Raw genomic sequence first — 18903 nt, forward strand, 5'->3', positions numbered from 1 at the left:
GTGAGAATGTAAACTGGTGCAGCCACTATGGAAAACAGTATGGAGAGTCCTCAAAAAATTAAGAGTAGAACTGCCATATGATCCAGCTGTTCCAGTTCTGCATATTTATTTGGAGAAACAGGAAGACACAGATGTGAAAGTATATGCACCCCTATGATCACTGAAGCATAATTAACAATAGCCAAGATATGAGAACAACCTAAGTGTCCATCAATGGATGAATAGGTAAAGAAAATGTGGCACATGTATAAAACAGAATGCTATACAGCCATAAAAAAGAAAGAAATCTTGCCATTTGTGACAACATGGATGGACCTTGAGAGTATTATGCTAAGTGAAATAAGTCAGATGGAGAAAGACAAATACTGTATGATTGCATTTGTACGTGGAATCAAACAAAACAAAAACAAACAACAAACTCAAAGATACAGAGAATAGATTGGTGGTTACCAGAGGGGTAGGGGTTGGGGGGAGGGTGAAGTGGGTGAAGGGGATGGTAACTAGACTTATGGTGGTGGTCACTGTAGTGTATACAAATATTGATTTATAATGTTATACATCTGAAATTTATATAAATGTTATATACTAATTTGTACTCAATAAAAAATAGCTAAGATTCTTCACAAATTGATTTGTAAAAACAGAAAAGAAATATTCAAGCTAGGAAGTTGGTTTAAACAAGTAAGCCTTCAACTAAAATTGAATTCTAAAATATACTTTAGTAAGCAAAATTATAACAATTTTTTGAAATTTTTTATACTTACAGGCAAATGAGTAAACACTTGAAAGATGCTTCTCAAAAAATTAATAAGATCCATTAAGTAACCACTAGCTCTTCCATCTGGCTCAGACATTGTCCAGTCATAATCAGCAAGCTGAACAAATTCATCAATTTTCTGATTAAGTTTGGTATATATTTCTCCTTCTGCTGCATGTCGGGCATCCTGACAGGGGACAACATAAAAAGTAAGAAACAGTTACAGAAGCAGTTAATAAAACAAGTTTTCTTAAAATTCTAAATTTTGTTTTTTATTTTTCTTTGGTCTAACATTTTAAATATTTATTCAAAGTCCAAGAAAACTGTTGGATTTTTGGCTGGAAGTACTCTATTTATTTGAGTAGATATCACTTTTTTTCCAACCTTACTATCACCTTTTTCGTCTTTATCTGGTAGTAGAACTTATTAGTTATCAACTCTGAATTGTTCTCACAGCTCTAAGAAATGGAAAACGGAAGTTGTCAAGAATGCAGAAGACCACTCCCATCCGTTGACTCACTGAGGGAAATTAAGTTGGACTAACACAGAAGAAATGAAACTTACTGGTGTTTTGAGTCAAAGAGCCCCCCACCCCCGCTGCTGCCCACAAAATAGTTAACTTCTCAAAGGAGGAGAAAAGAAACAAAGGGAGTGATGCAAAAATAGCAGAGTAAGGATATACAAACATTTTCTGATCCATAAAAGCATCAAGAAAACTAGCAAAAGTTGTCAAAAATCAATTTTTCCAGAAGTCTAGAAATTAATTCAAAACTTGTAGCAATTCAAGCAGCATTATTCATGAAAACTTTCTGAATCTTGGTAAGGAAACAAGCTTTGTGATGTTTAGATGTGCCCCATTCCCACTCTCCTTGCCCGGATCCAGCTCCACAGTATCCTTGAAAATCAACATCCCACAACTGTGGTGCAAACCAGCAGCCTGTCAGTGAACAAAGTGGGGCAGAATGGACTGGAGCTCCTTCAAAGCCACATTCCCAGATAATTATCATTATTTGACCTATCTGGTGGTTCCCTGGAAGACATCACTTGCAGAGATGTCTTTATATGACCTAAACTGGGGATTGCCCAGAGCAGAAAGCCTTTTTCTTGGGGGCATTTGTTAAAAACAATTATAGGCAATTGTTTAACATCACAGATACCTTAGGTGGTGGATAATAGCTAGGGTATACAATAAGCTAACCAAAAAGCTTAATAGGAAAAACTGGGGAATGAGATGTCCATAGATGGCTTTGAAAAGCTCTGACACATTCCTGGGAACCTAGAAGACTATGTACATGCGTAGGGCTGTTCACCTGCTCAGGAAAGACCTGAGAAAGCTCTAAGCTCTCACTTACAGCTGATCCTGAAGCTCTGTGCAAGCAGGAAGTGAAGGCTAATGCAGAGTTGTCAAATGCCTGATTGCTGAAGGCATGCCCCAATACACACAGAGAGTCCCTTAGCAAAGACTGGGAGACTGACTGGTTCCAGGTTTTTAAGGAAATCTATGTCCAATCATTAGCTGGCCACTAAGCTAACCAAGCAGAGACTTAAGTGGCCACGCACGACAAAAAATACAGACTTTACAGAATTAATTCAGACAAGTCATGAAACAACCACCAAGAAGAAACAACAAACCCTGGGGAGAGAAGAGAATCTGACTTCCAGAATTGCCACATTACATTATTTAATTAATTTATTTAAAAAATATTATTGGAGTAGAGTTGATTTACAACGTTGTGTTAGTTTCAGGTGTACAGCAAAGTGAATCAGTTATACATATACATATATTCATTCTTTTTAAAGATTCTTTTCCCATATAGGCCATTACAGAGTATTAAGTAGAGTTTTCTGTGCTATACAGTAGGTTCTTATCAGTTATCTATTTTACTATTAGTATGTGTATATGTCAATCCCAATCTCCCAATTTATCCCTGCCCCCCCTTATCCCCTGGTAATCGTATGTTTGTTTTCTACATCTGTGACTCTACTTCTGTTTTGTAAATAAGTTCATCTGTACCCTTTTTTTAGATTCCACATATAAGCAAAATCATATGATATTTGTCTTTCTCTGTCTGACTTACTTCACTTAGTATGACAATCTCTAGGTCCATCTATGTTACATTATTTTAAATCTTTTTTTTTTCTTTAATTTTTATTTATTTATTTTTTGGTCACGTTGGGTCTTCGTTGCTGTGCACAGGCTTTCTCTAGTTGCGAGAGCGAGGGCTTCTCTTGTTGTAGAGCATGGGGTCTAGGCACACGGGCTTCAGTAATTGCAGCACGCGGGCTCAGTAGACGTGGCTCACGGGCTTAGCTGCTCCGTGGCGTGTGGGATCCTCCCAGACCAGGGATTGAACCCATGTCCCCTGCATTGGCAGGCGGACTCTTAACCACAGCACCACCAGGGAAGTCCCTGTTATATTATTTTAAATGTCCAGTTTTCAACAAAATTTACAAGTTGCACAAAGAAACAAGAAACTATGAGACACTGCACTACAAGACAAAAGTTTTAAATCAGCTATTTAAAATAACCAAAGAACTAAAGGAAAATATGAGAACAATACCTCACAAAATTGACTATAAATTAAGAGACAGAAATTACTTTTAAAAAAGAAGAACCTAATAAAAATTCTGCAGTTGAAAAATACAATAAATGAAATGAAAAAATCATTACAGGGGTTCAACAGCAAATGTGAGTAGGCAGAAGACAAAGAAGATTAGATCAACAATATCAACCAACTAGACCTAACAGACATCTATTGAACATTCAACTCAATATTAGCAGACCATGCATTATTCTCAAGTGAACAAAGGACACTATCCAGAACAGAGCATATGTTAGGTCATAAAACAAACCTTTAAAGTACTGAAATCATACAAAGTATGTTCTCTGACCACAATGGAATGGAATTAGAAATTAATAACAGAATGCGTTGGAAAATTCACAAATATATGGAAGTTAAACAAGAGACTCCAATAAATAACTAATGGGTCAAAGAAGAAATCATGATCAAAATCAAAAACTACTTTGAGGGACTTCCCTGGTGGTCCAGTGGTTAAGACTCAGCGCTTCCACTGCAGTGGGCGCAGATTCGATGTGGTCGGGGAAGTTCCACATGCCGCACGGTGAGGCCAAGTAAACAAACAAACAAAAAACAAAAAACTTTGCGATAAACAAAAATAAAAACACACTATCAAAACGTACAGGATACAATGAAAGAGGTGCTTAGAGAGAAATTTATAGCTATACGTGCCTATATTATAAATGAAGAAAGATCTCACATCAATAACCTAAACTTCCAACTTAAGAAGCTAGAAGAAGAAATGAGAGCTGTGGGTTCTCACTCAGACAGCAGCACTCTGACAGAACAGCATGAGGGATGCTGGGGGACTGAAGATTAGGCATTGTGTCTTTTGGAACCAAGGCAAAAGATCTTCACGCCTATGCTTCTCTTTTAAAGGATCACATAGACTTGGACAAAAAGCATTTTGAAAGTTAAAACTAGAACAATCTCTGCCTTTCTCTCAGTTTTTTTTAGACTGTAAAAGGCCCTGGAATTCCTTTTATCACCTTAAGGAGGGTGGACAACTTGCCACTCTGGCTAGTAGAGCTGAGAGCTAGATTTAATTTGATGGTGGTTGGGGGCAGTGGTGGTGGCAATGTGATATTTCTGGCAAAACTAATACATATTGGGAATTCCCTGGCAGTAGAGTGGTTGGGACTCTGAGCTTTCACTGCCGAGGGTGCAGGTTCAGTCCCTGGTCAGGGAACTAAGATCCCGCAAGCCACACATCACGGCCAAAAAGGAAAAAAAAACCAAAACTAATATTTATTTAGATTCATATCTTGACTAAGAAGAGACCTAAGTATCACTCACCATTATCAGTCCCATAATATATTTGAATACAACTTAACCTAATATATCATTTATATCATGTCTATGAATAACAGCAGTACGAAGACACAGATATCTCCCGCCCTCAAGGATCTCACAATCCAGGAAGAGATACAATTATTATAAAACATGATTAGTGCTACATTAGAGGTTTAAAACAAAGCATGCTGAGTAAACAAAGGAGGAAATGATTACTACTTATTTGATAAAAAGCTTTGTAGAAGGGATGTCATTTGAGTTGTAACTTTTAAAAATATAATCAGGAACCCTTACTTTGGTATTTTGGTTTGTGTGCCTTAAGAAATTTTCAAAAAAAGAACAGTGTAAGAGAAGGTAAACATGGACAATAAAAACGCACCATTTTCGCATTTCAATGCTTTTTTGGCTCCCTCTCTAATTTTCACAATGTCTAACCACTTACTACTCACGTTGGGTTGAAGAAAACTAACTACTGGTAGACATCTTTCCATTTGCATGCTTGCCTACACAGTAGGATTGAAACAGGAATTCCAAGAAAGATTTTTCTGTTCTCCCTACTCAGAGGTCTAACACAAATTTGACACAGATAACGAAAACTTTCAACAGTGTCTCTCCTCAACTATAAAGGAAAACAAACATTGTTTTAAATAAACAGGAATTTAAGATAAGGTAATGTTATTAACTGAAATTTTAATAATTATTAAATATGACAGTAGCTAAATGAGTTCTGACTCAAAATAAAATTAACTACAGCAACTTAAGCTCTGTTAAAATTTCTAATGCAATGTAAATCTACTCAGAAAAATCTTAAGATTGAGGAATTTAACATTAGAGTTTATCAATAACACTGTATCAGCCACTATAAATTTGGTACTTTTAGGTAATGTAGGTACAAAACACCCACTAAAATGTAAGCTCCATTAAGGCAGAAAGTTTGTGTCTGTTTCTGTTCACTGATTAATCCTTAGCACCTAGAACAGTGCTTGCAACAGAGTAGACAGTTGATGAGTACTTGTTAAAAAAATTTTTTTTAATCACTCCTGCCCCAAAGAAGTTTATGACCTAGTTGGGAAAGAAAAGCAGCACAAATAAAATAATCACAGAATGAATAAATATTAACAAATTAGTAATGACTACATGTGTAGTAAAAGTGTAGTGAAACAGAAGAGATCATGCGGGCTGGAAAGGTTTATATCACTTGCTGTTCCAGTTACTATTGTTGAGTAACAAACTACCCCCCAAATCTTAGTGACTTAACATAACAGGCATTTTATTATGCTCACAGATCCCATGGGTTAGGAATGCAGACAAGGAACAGTAGGGATGACTTTGTTCCACTCTATCCAGGACCTCAACTGGGATGACTTGAAGGCTGAGAATGAGACTCAACAGCAGGGGATTAGAATCACCTGGAGGTTTCTTCACTCACATGTCTGGATAGGCAGACTCTCCATATGGCTTGGCTTCCCCACAGCATGGTGGCTACAGGGTAGCTGGACTTCTTACATGGCAGCTCAGGCCTCCAAGCATGTGTGTTCCATGCTTGGATTAAGGTGGAAACAACATTGCCTTTTATGTCCTAGCTTCAGAGTCTCACAACATTGTTTTCCCTGTCATCTATTGGTTAAAGCAGTCACAAGCCTGCCCAGATTCCAGGGGAGGGGACATAGATCCCCACTTCTTAATGACAGAAGTGTCAAGAAATTTGTAGTCATTAAAAAAAATCACCATCTTGCTAATAATGAATAATGGAAAAATTATCTACCATTAATGCAAAATACCTAACAGTACTTGGTACCTAGTAGGTGCTCAAAAAAATTTAGTTTCCTTGCACCTACTAGTGTTGGGTACTTAGTAATGCTCAATAAATGTTTCTTAAGTGAACCGTATTAAGACAATTAGTATAATCTCAAGCCTTTCAAACTGCCCAATTAGCTTAACTTAACTACTTCAGTAGTTGTGGCATGCGGGCCCTAAAGAGCATGGGCTTCAGTAGTTGTGGCATGCGGGCTCAGTAGTTGTGGCTCACGGGCTCTAGAGCGCAGGCCCAGTAGTTGTGGCGCATGGGGTTAGTTGCATGTGGGATCTTCCCAGACCAGGGATCGAACCTGTGTCCTCTGCATTGGCAGGTGGACTCTTAACCACTGCGCCACCAGGGAAGTCCAGAAACATGTTTTAAAGTTAACACCTGAAAGGACTTTGCTAAGGACTAAGGATTCCGCTTATTTTATAATCCAGACAAATATAATCATTAGAAAACAGGTGCATGAGCTGACTCACTACATTTTATTTTTAAAGAAACAGGAGCAAGGAAAGAAACACAGAAAAAGATTTCATTGTAACTTTTGCTGTATTTATACACAAGGATACACTGAATTATTTGGTAAGATATTTCTAAAAGAGATCATTAATTGTTATTTAGAGACTGTTAAGAAAATTAGTTTGGACTTCCTGGGTAGTTATACTACAGGTGAAACTGAAATACTCTCAATCCTTATGACCTGACCAGAAAGTCAAGAACATATCAACTAACTCCTAAATTAAATTTTAAAAGATTCAGCTTATAAACAAAGCAATTAATTCCTCCTTTGCTTGTTAAAGAAACAGTGCCCTCTGGAGACAGAAATGTATGCCGCATAACTTGAGAACTATTTTTTATTTCAATGTACAAGAATTAAGTGATACCATACTATCAGTGGTTCTTAACCACAGGTGTGCAACAGAATCACCCTAAGAACTTATTTAAACAGACATATGCACAAACTCCATGCTAGACCTCACAGACCATAGGCATGTGTGTTCTGAATAAAAATAAGTAGTAATATCACTGAGTATTTTAGTAAACATCTATGATTTACTGTCTATCATCCATTCCCCCTTCTTGGAAAAGTCCCCAGATACATTTTGGAAAAATCACTCTGCCCCCCATTCACAGCTCTATTTGGTCTGGATAGGACTGATCTAGTGCCAAGGATGGATCCTGATGAGTTTAAGCCAACTAACCATGGTCATCCTCTTACCCACAGGGAGTTCCTTAGCAGCTAGTAGAGGGACACACTCTTTTAGATGATAGAGCATGAGGATATAAGGTTTGGAACTGTGACCTCGCAGCCATTTTACTACCAGAGGAGAAAGCCTATAGCTGCTGCCCCACCATGTACAGTCTGAAGATGAGGCCAAAACTGCATAAAGTGGAGTTCAAAGACAGAAGGACTCTGGGTCCTTGGTGACATTTCCTGAGCAGCTGGCTCTGCCTTACATGGAATCTGCCCTATTCTTGGACTTTCCAGTCATACTGGCTAATAATTTCCCTCTCTTGTTTAAGATGGTTCGAGTTGGGTTTTCTATCAGTTCTTGTCAATTTTCTTTCAGTTTCCTTGATTAATACAAGTGGCTTAAAACATTTTATTGAACATTCTAGAAAAAGAAAGGTTACATTTAATATTACTCATTTGGAGCAAGGGGAACACTTCTATGACATTTTTCTGAGCCTTAAAAATCTAAGCAGGAGATGAAGTTGGAATTGTCAAAATGAAGGTGTCCTCCCTAGCTAATTTCTTCCTGCTCTTAATTCAAGAAATGATGCTTGGGGCTTCCCTGGTGGCGCAGTAGTTGAGAATCTGCCTGCCAATGCAGGGGACACGGGTTCGAGCCCTGGTCTGGGAAGATCCCACATGCCGCGGAGCGACTAGGCCCGTGAGCCACAATTGCTGAGCCTGCGCGTCTGAAGCCTGTGCTCCGCAACAAGAGAGGCCGCGATAGTGAGAGGCCCGCGCACCGCGTTGAAGAGTGGCCCCCACTTGCCGCAACTAGAGAAAGCCCTCGCACAGAAACGAAGACCCAACACAGCCATAAAGAAATAAATAAATAAAATTAAAAAAAAAAAAAAAGAAATGATGCTTTGATAACCTATGCTCTTGATCTGGAAATTTCTAAATGTTAGTAGCATATAGCATCCAACTCGTTAGTCAACATCACTAGTGATACTATAGACGGAGGGAAAAAAGTAGATAAGACTAAACATAGAAACCTAGCAATCAGTTATGATGCGGGAAGGGATATGACAGGAGCAGTTAAAAAGAAATACATCTAAGATAACTCCAGATTTTCCAGGAAAGGAAGCAAGAAAAATGGTGGTACTACCATAAAAAATCAGACAGGCAGAAAGAGGAGCCAATTTTAAAAATTATGATTTTTTTATTTACATATTTTAGATATCAGTGTGACAAGGGAAGTTGTTTTAGTCTAATATTTGGCACCTAAAATCAATTAAAAAAGAAAAATGATTTGCTTCCTTATGCTTCAACTTAATTTAATGAAATGGCTACTTATCACTAGGTTTTTTCATTATACAATATTACTGTGATTCAAAAATAAAAGTTGTAGGTTTTAGGATATGCTTGGTTGCCTTATATACATGCAAATCATATATTACCTCTTGATCAATAACACTCTGGATTAAACAAAGCTCAAGACCTGCTCCACAAAGAACTAAGAGGTCAAATGTAAAAAGTGAAAGAAAGTTTATATTAATTACAAGAACTGAAGTTTTCATAAAGTTCTAGAAAACTCTTTGATTTTTTTTTTTTTGGCCATGCCACGGATTATGAGGGATCTTAGTTCCACAACCGGGGATCAAACCCATGCCCCCTGCAGTGGAAGTGTGGAGTCTTAACCACTGGACTGCCAGGGAAGTCCCTAAAAGATATTTCTTCATAAAGAACATAGTCAACATGTAGTATAAATCAGGGATGCATAATCTCATAGTTCTAAAGTCAACAGGTCACAAATAGTATACTAACTGTTCCATTAGAGATACAGATTACTGTAGGAGTTACAGTTAATTACACCTAAACAATTTCCATGGGGCAAATCCAAAACTCTTCTTAAGATAACTAGACTTAGATAATACAAGCTGGGACTTCCTTGGTGGTCCAGTGGCTAAGACTCTGTGCTCCCTATGCAGGGGGCCCGAGTTTGATCCCTGGTCAGGGAATTAGATCCTGCATGCTGCAACTAAAAAGATCCCGCATGCTGTAACGAAGACTGAAGATCCCGAGTACCACAATTAAGGCCCGATGCAGCCAAATAAATAAATAAATAAATAAATAAATAAATAAATAAATAGTTCTTAAAAAAAGATAATAAAAGCTAAAGTAGCACACAGAAAGCTAAGGCTCAGATGAGAGAAAAAGAAGCTGAAGACAGAATTTAAGGAACCTGATACCAACTGTCGAGAAAGAATTATATTTTCCCCCAGAAGAAACATTCAAAACACATGTAAACCAAACATGATTTTTAAACAAAATATGCATGCTTATTAACACAAAATAAATAAATATGATTTTATATCCCTTCTGCTGGGTCATTGCATTTCAGGTTCAGGATCTCTGAACTTTCTTATCTTGAGCTTTCTAGCTTCTAAGAATGGGTTTATACCAGTTCTTCCCTTCCCTCACCTCTGCTGATTGCAATCCTACTCATGCTCCAAATTGATGCAATACCCAAATGCCTTCAGGGTCCAGGCAGGGAAACATAAATGAGTATGACTGGCAAGGTGACTGTGGCAGGCAGGATGACTATGGAGCATAAATCTCATCTAAAGGTGAGATTCCAAATGGTATAAAACCAAATCAAACACGTCTACAGGACCACATTTTTCTATTTGTTATACACTGTGGTTATTTCTTTGTAGTTATCTGCCCTTTTAGATTAAAAAATCCTAGTGGTGGGTTTCCCTGGTGGCGCAGTGGTTGAGAATCTGCCTGCTAATGCAGGGGACGCGGGTTCGAGCTCTGGTCTGGGAAGATCCCACATGCCATGGAGCAACTGGGCCCGTGAGCCACAACTACTGAGCCTGCGCGTCTGGAGCCTGTGCTCCGCAACAAGAGAGGCCGCGATAATGAGAGGCCCGCGCACCGCGATGAGGAGTGGCCCCCACTTGCCGCAACTAGAGAAAGCCCTCGCACAGAAACGAAGACCCAACACAGCCATAAATAAATAAATAAATAAATAACTGATTGAAGGACTTAAAAAAAAAAATCCTAGTGGTTAAGAACCATTCCACAACCCTTCCTCAGCAACTAGCACAGTACAATAGAAATATATTTTTGCTCTATAAATATGATTTAGCATATCCTCCCAGTCCAAAACTATCAGTTTAGATGAAAAGTTCCAAGCAATTATTGATTTGTCCCAGAAAAATGTCCTTTGGGGGACTTTCCTGGTGGCGCAGTGGTTAAGAATCCGCCTGCCAATGCACAACTCCTGAAGCCGAAACTAAATAAATAAATAAATGAATTTATTTTTTAAAATGTCCTTTGGGACACAATCAAAGCCTCACTTTAGACAGGACAAAGTATTTCTTTTTTTTTTTTTTTTTTGGCTGCGTTGGGTCTTCATTGCTGTGCATGGGCTTTCTCTAGCTGTGGCGAGTGCGGGCTACTCTTTGCTGTGGTGAGTGGGCTTCTCATCGCGGTGGCTTCTCTTGATGCGGAGCACGGGCTCTAGGCACGCGGGCTTCAGTAGTTGCGGCATGTGGACTCTGTAGTTGTGGCACACAGCCTCAGTAGTTGTGGCTCGCGGGCTCTAGATCGCAGGCTTAGTTGTGGTGCACAGGCTTAGTTGCTCCGCGGCATGTGGGATCTTCCCGGAGCAGGGATCAAACCCATGTTCCCTGCGTTGGCAGGCGGATTCTTAACCACTGTGCCACCAGGGAAGTCCCAGGACAAAGTATTTCATTTCTTGCTCCTTACCAAAGTAGGTCCTAGAAAAACCTAAGTCTACCACAGAGCCACTTGCTACGCTACTCCACTTCTAACAATAGGCCAAAAAGGGCAGTATATGTTTTGAACTAGAATCAGAGTCTAGAATAATTCAAAATCCAGCTTCTGGATTATCTGGGACCGTTGTAAATCATTATAAATTGAATCATTTTCTAATTCTCAAATTACCAAACTACCTCCTTTTTCTTTTAAAAAGGCAAGTGCTACATATTTACCTTTCCAGTTTTCAGGGACTTCTGTATCTCAAAAGTTTTTTTTTTTTTTTTTTTTAAAGATTGACGTTTCTTTTTATTATTTATTTATTTATTTATTAATTATTTATGGCTGTGTTGGGTCTTCGTTTCTGTGCGAGGGCTTTCTCCAGTTGCGGCAAGCGGGGGCCACTCTTCATTGCGGTGCGCGGGCCTCTCATTATCGCGGCCTCTCTTGTTGCGGAGCACAGGCTCCAGACGCACAGGCTCAGTAGCTGTGGCTCACGGGCCCAGTTGCTCCGCAGCATGTGGGATCTTCCCGGACCAGGGCTCGAACCCATGTCCCCTGCATTGGCAGGCAGATTCTCAACCACTGCGCCACCAGGGAAGCCCATCTCAAAAGTTTTTAAGAATGTCTAGGGGCTTTGGAGTAGCATCTGCCACTTCTTAGGTAATCTAGGTTGTTTGTGATCAGGTCTGCACATCATCTGATATAGCTTTTGAAAGTATCCTCAACCATTTCCTTCCCTATTCTGTTTCTGCTTTCCACACCTTTGTAAGAGGCACTTGCTGTAAGTAACTGCCTACTGATGATAAATTACAGAAAAACAGAAAGCTGAGCACATTCATGTATCAATGGGGTCCATAAATTTTGTGATCTTCCTCTTTTGCTTATAGAGCTGAAAAATGCTTTTTTTTTCTGTTAAGCTTCTATATTTTTGGCGAAGTAGCATCCCCATTTTTTACTTTTCTGTATAATTAAACTAATTATTTATTCAATAAATATTTAAGCTTTGGCTTTTTGCTTTTTTCTGATCTATCTTTTAGGACTTTACGTCATTCAAATGTATTAAATCAGCTGCAAGCATGAAACTGCTTTATGCAGCCCTCTCTAATGGGGGGAAGATAAGGAGAAGCTGGTGGTAATGAGTGACAAAAGAAATAAATGTCACGTACTTTTTAAAAATGACAACCAAGTTGCATAAATAAAACACTAAGTTGTACAAAGGAACACTCCACCAATAACACAAGACTATGTACAAAGCACATGAGTAATCAGAAGTTGAAATGTAATTAATCAGTCAAGAAGTAATACTGCAAGTGTAATAGCAAAGCAGAAATAAATCAACTTTATATGTAAAATAATGTAACAGTTATAACTTAAATGAGAAATTTTTAAACTTCCTAACACCTTACTAGTTTTAAAAGTATGATTATATCAGTTTATGAATTTATATTTTTACCACTAAAAATTAAATAAATAAGAATTTTATTTTATTCATACAATAACACCTCAGTTATTCAGAGGTCACATTTGCAGTCAATAATCAAGAAGAAAGCAAAAACAAGTCTCTGAGTAGCTGAAAATAAACTGTAGTAAATTTTATAATGGAATACTACACTGAATTGAAAATAAACTACAGTTACATGCAGCAACACAAATGAAATATTCCAAAATATCACATTGAGTGAAAGAAGTGAGATACACAAAAAGATGCACTATATATGATTCCATATAAATAGTGCCCCAAACAGACAAAACTAATCAGTACTATTAAGAGTCAGTACTGAAAGGCAGAGATAATGATTGGGAAGAGGGATGAGGAAGGCTTCTACAATACTACTTACCTAATGTTTTATTTCTTGATTTCATAATTACATGGGTGAGTTCACTTTTTTTCAATTTAAATAGAATTTATTTTTTAGAGCAGTTTTAGGTGCATAGCAAAATTGAGAGAAAGGTACAGTGATTTCCCATATACCTCCTGACCCCACATTGCCACTGTCAAATGCCCCCCAGTGAGGTATATTTGTTACCATAAATGAACCTACATTGAAATATCATTATTACTCAAAGGCCATAGTTTAAGGTTCACTCTTGGTGCTGTATATTCTATGGGTTTGGACAAATGTATCAAGACATATATCCACCATTACAGTATCATACAGAGTGTCTAAATTATGTTCATGTTTTAGTGTTTCGTGGAAGACAGACTTGTGAGCAATGAAATTGGATATTTAGCTGAGGAGATTTCTAAGCAAAGTATTGAAGGAGCAGCTTGGTTCATACTGACTGCTTATAGTAAAATGAGAAAAGAGAGAAACGAATTGAATAAAAAATTGTTAAGCAAAAAGGAATCAGAACTTAAAGATGTGGAAAATTCTCAACTTGTCCATACTGCAAAAATTGAGAAAGCAGGTTAGCAAGAGAACTCCAAGGGTATAGCTAAACTATCACTTGGTAAAGAGATTATGGGGGACTTCCCTGGTGGTGCAGGGGTTAAGAATCCACCTGCCAATGCAGGGGACAGGGGTTCGATCTCTGGTCCAGGAAGAACCCACATGCCGCAAAGCAACTAAACCCGTGCGCCACAACTACTGAGCCTGCGCTCTAGAGCCCGCGTGCCACAATTACTGGAGCCTGCGCGCCTAGAGCCCGTGCTCTGCAACAAGAGAAGCCACCGCAATGAGAAGCCCGCACACCGCAACGAAGAGTAGCCCCCGCTTGCGTTAACTAGAGAAAGCCCGCGCACAGCAACGAAGACCCAACATAGCCAAAAATAAATACATACATACATACATACATACATACATACATACATACATAAGAGATTATGGGACTACATGAGCAGAAACTGCCAATTTGAAAATGAAGGGAGGCTACTGGACTTCTTAGATGTTACAGGACAGGACCACAGAGCTAATAGCAACAACTATGTGCTATTCTTCAAGACAAGTGAATAATAACCCCTAAGGTAATTCAGAGATCATCAGAGCTGCCTCCTTGTTCAAAAAGGGGGGCCACTGTCTCAGATTCAACAAGTCACAAGGCAGCCACCCAGAGCCTTGTGGGTGGGCCCCCTCCAGGCAGAGCTGCAGAGGCACAACCCCCACCTCAGCAAGGCTAGAAAGCAGAATACTAAACCAAAGAGGATTAGTCTTGAGCCTTATGATCTAATGAAATTCACCATGCTAAGTTTTGGACTTGCTTGGGACCTGTCACCCCTTTCCTTCTTTTCTCTTTCTCCCTATTGGAATGGAACTTCTATCCTATGCCTGTCCCACAGTTATATCTTAGAAGCACATGACTTGTCTGGTTTCACAGGTTCGCAACTGGAGAGGAATTGTGCCTTAGAATGAATCATATCTGGAGTTTCACCCATATATGATTTAAATGATATTTAGATAAGATTTTGGACGTAAGAACTTAGAGTTAACGCTGGAACAAGTTAAGACTTCGGGGGCTCTTGGGATGAAATGAGTGTATTTTGGATGCAAGGACATGAATTTTGGGGATCAGGGCAGAATGTTATGGACTGAATTATGTGCCTCCAAAATTCATATGTTGAAGCCCTAACCCCCAGTGTGATGGTATTTGGAGATGGGGACTTTGGATAATTAGGTTTAGAGGAGGTCATGAGGAACGGGGCCCTCATGATGGGATTAGCACCCTTATAAGAAATGGAGGAGCCATCAGAGCTCTTTTGCTGTCTACCACATGAGGACACAGTGATAAGGTGGCCATCCGTAAGCCAGTACCTACCATGCTGGTACCTTAATCTCTGACTTCCAGCCTCTAGAACAGTGAGAAAATAAAATTTTCTTGTTTAAGCCACATAGTCTATGGCTTTTTGTTTGTTTTTTATGGCAGCTTGAGCCACTTAATGCACTGAAAAATAGGAAAGCTATTAACTTTCATACTTTAACCTTGTGCCTTGAAACTTTGTTATAGTTGCTAATTAGTTTCAGAAGTTTTTTTTTTAATTCTTTCAGAGTTTCTACATAAACAGTCATATCATTTGCAAAGAAAAATGGTTTTACTTCTCCCTTCACAATCGGTATATCTTTTATTTCTTTTTCTTACTGCATTAGCTAGAACTTCCAGTTTGATGTTGAAAAGGAGTGGTGAAAGGGAACATCCTTGCCTAGTTCCTAACATTAGTGGGAAAGCTTCAAGTTTCTCACCATTAAGTATGATGCTAACTGTAGGTTTTTTGTAGATATTCTTTATCAAGTTGAGGAAGTTCTCCTCTATTACAAGTTTACTGACAGTTTTTATCAAGAATGGGGGTTGAATCTTATCAAATGCTTTTTCTGTATTTACTGATATAACCATGTGATTTTTCTTCTTTAGCTTGCTGATATGATGGATTATATTAACTGATTTTTGAATGATGAACAAGCTTTGCATAGTAGGATAAATCCCACTTGGTCCTGATGTAGAATTCCTTTTATAAATTGCTAGATTCAATCTGATAATATTTTGCTAAGGATTTTTGCATCTATGTTCATGTCAGATATTGGTCTGTAGTTTTCTTTTCTTATAATGTCTTTGTTTGGTTTTGGTGTTAGGGTAATGTTGGCCTCAGAGAATGAATTGAGAAGTATTCTCTCTGCTTCTATACGAAAGATACTGTAGATAATTGGTGTAATTTCTTCCTTAAATGTTTGATAGAATTCATCAGTAAACCCATCTGGGCCTGGTGCTTTGTTTCAGAAGGTTATTAATTATTGATTCAATTTCTTTAATTGATACAGGCCTATTCAGGTTGTCTATTTCTTCTTGTGTGAGTTTTGGCAGATTGTGTCTTTCAAGAAGTTTGTTCATTTCATCTAGGTTGTCAAATTTGTGGGCAGAGTTGTTCATAATATTCCTTTTTATGCTTTTCTTTCTTGAACCACATGTTATTTAGAAGTGTGTTGTTTAATCTCCAAGTATTTGGGATTTTCCAGTTATCTTTCTGTTATTGATATCTTGTTTAACTCCATTGTGGTCTTACAGCAGACACTGTATGATTTCTAGTCTTTAAAATGTGTTAAGGTGTGTTTCATGCCCCAAAATGTGGTTTATCTTGGTGAAGATTGCATGTGAGCTTGAGAAGAATGCATATTCTGCTGTTGCTGGATAAGTAGTCTATAAATGTTGATTATATCCAGTTGATTGATGGTGTTGTTAAGTTCAACTATGTTCTTACCGATCTTCTGTCTGCTGGATCTGACCATTTCTGGTAAGAGTCGTGTTGAAGTCTCTAACTGTAACAGTGGATCCATCCATTTCTCCTTGAAATTCTATCAGTTTTGGCTTCACATATTTTGACCATCCATTGTCAGGCACATGCACATTAAGAATTGTTATGTCATCTTGGAGAATTGACCCCTTTGTCATTATGTAATGGCCCACTTGATCCCTAATAATAACTTTCTTTGCTCTGAAGTTTGCTCTGTTTGAAATTAATATAGCCACTCCCACTTTTTGATTAGTGTTAACATCGTATATCTTTCTCCATCCACTAATTATTTTTGAATACTTTTTAAAAATATTTATTTGTTTGTTTGGCTGCACCAGGTCTTAGTTGCGGCACACGGGATCTTCGTTGCTGCATGCAGGATCTTTAGTTGCGGCATGTGGGATCTAGTTCCATGACCAGGGATCGAACCCGGGCCCCCTGAATTTGGGAGCATGGAGTCTTAGCCACTGGACCACCAGGGAAGTCCCTCCATCCACTTATTTTTAATCTATGTGTGTCTTTGTATTTAAAGTGGGTTTTATAAACAACATATAGTTGGGTCTTGTTTTATTGATCCACTCTGACAATCTCTGTCTTTCAGTTGGTGTTTTTAGACCAGAGATGTTTAAAGTGACTATTGATGGCTGGATTAATATCTACCATATTTGTTACTGTTTTCTATCTGTTGCACTTGTTCTTTGTTTCTACTTCTATGTTCCTCTTTTTCTGTCTTTTGTGTATTAACTGAGCATTTGTATGATTCCATTTTCTCTTCTTTCCTAGCACATTGGTTGCACTTTTTTTTCTTTTTTTTTTAGCTGTTTTTTAGTGGTTGCCCTAGAGTTTCCAATATATATTCACAATTATTCCAAGCCCACTTTCAAATAACACTAACACTACACCATTTCATAGGTAGTGTGAGTACCTTATAATTACAAAATAATCGTAATTCCTCCCTTCCTACCCTGTGTCATTACTGTCATTCATGTAAACATACATAAATACACATATATACATACAACTATATATATATATAAAAGCATACATAATTGAACACATTGCTATTATTCTTTTGAACAAACTGTTATCTATTAGATCAATTAAGAATTTTACCTTCACTTGTACTTTCTCTGATGCTCTTCCTTTCTTTATATAGATCCAAGTTTCTGACCTATATCATTTTCTTTACTTCTAAAGAACTTATTTTAACATTTCTTGCAAGGCAGGTCTACTGGCAACAAATTTCCTCAAATTTTGTTTGTCTGAGAAAGTATTTTTCCTTCACTTTTGAAGGATAATTTCATAGTATATAAAATTTTACGTTGGTGTTTTTCTCTCAACACTTCAAATATTTTCCTCCATTCTCTTCTTGCTTACATGGTTTATGAAGAGAAGTAAGATGTAATTCTTATCTTTGTTAGTCTAGGTAAGCTTTTTCCTCTAGATTCTTGAAGGATTTTTTATCTTTTTTTTTTACAGATTTTTTTATATATATATATATATTTTTTTTTTTAAATATTTATTTATTTATTTTTGGCTGTGTTGTGTCTTCTGTGCGAGTTGGGTTTCTGTGCGAGGGCTTTTCTCTAGTTGCGGCGAGTGGGGGCCACTCTTCATCGTGGTGCGCGGGCCTCTCACTATCGCGGCCTCTCTTGTTGCGGAGCAAAAGCTCCAGACACGCAGGCTCAGTAGCTCTGGCTCACGGGCCTAGTTGCTCCGCGGCATGTGGGATCTTCCCAGACCAGGGCTCGAACCCGTGTCCCCCACATTGGCAGGCAGATTCTCAACCACTGCACCACCAGGGAAGCCCCGGATTTTTTATCTTTAATTTTGTGCAGTTTTGAACATGATATGCCTAAGGTGTAATTATTTCGGTATTTATCCTGCTTGGTGTTCTCTAAGCTTTTTGAATACATGGTTTGTTGTGTGACATAAATTTGGGAGAAATCTCTGTCATTATTGGATCAAATATTGCTTCTGTTCCTTTCTCTCTTTTTTCTCCTTCTAATATTCCCATTGCATGTATGCTACACCTTTTGTAGTCATCCCACGGTTCTTGGATATTCTTGTTCAGTGTTTTTTTCTTTGCTTTTCTGTTTTGGAAGTTTCTCTTGACAGATTCCCAAGCTCAGAGAGTCTTTTTTCAGCCATGCCCAATCTACTGATAGGTCCATCAAAGGCATTATTCATCTCTGTTGCAGTGTTTTTGATCTCTAGCATTTCTTTTTGATTCTTTCTTAAATTCTCCATCTCTCTGCTTACATTACCCATCTGTTCCTGCATGTTGTC

General features: G+C 38.1%; 1 protein-coding gene across 7 annotated transcripts in view; it reads right to left on the reverse strand.

The window, feature by feature from the left end:
- EXOC6 (exocyst complex component 6) overlaps positions 1–18903 on the reverse strand; it is a 208275-nt gene that overhangs the window by 75283 nt on the left and 114089 nt on the right. For all 7 annotated transcript variants that reach the window (XM_059899894.1, XM_059899897.1, XM_059899896.1 and 4 more), the window contains exon 18: positions 765–944. In XM_059899894.1, coding sequence (XP_059755877.1) covers positions 765–944 — 180 coding nt within the window. The remainder of the gene's footprint in view (positions 1–764; positions 945–18903) is intronic.

Source organism: Balaenoptera ricei, chromosome 16 (genome assembly GCF_028023285.1).
Source record: "Balaenoptera ricei isolate mBalRic1 chromosome 16, mBalRic1.hap2, whole genome shotgun sequence".
NCBI lineage: Eukaryota > Metazoa > Chordata > Mammalia > Artiodactyla > Balaenopteridae > Balaenoptera > Balaenoptera ricei.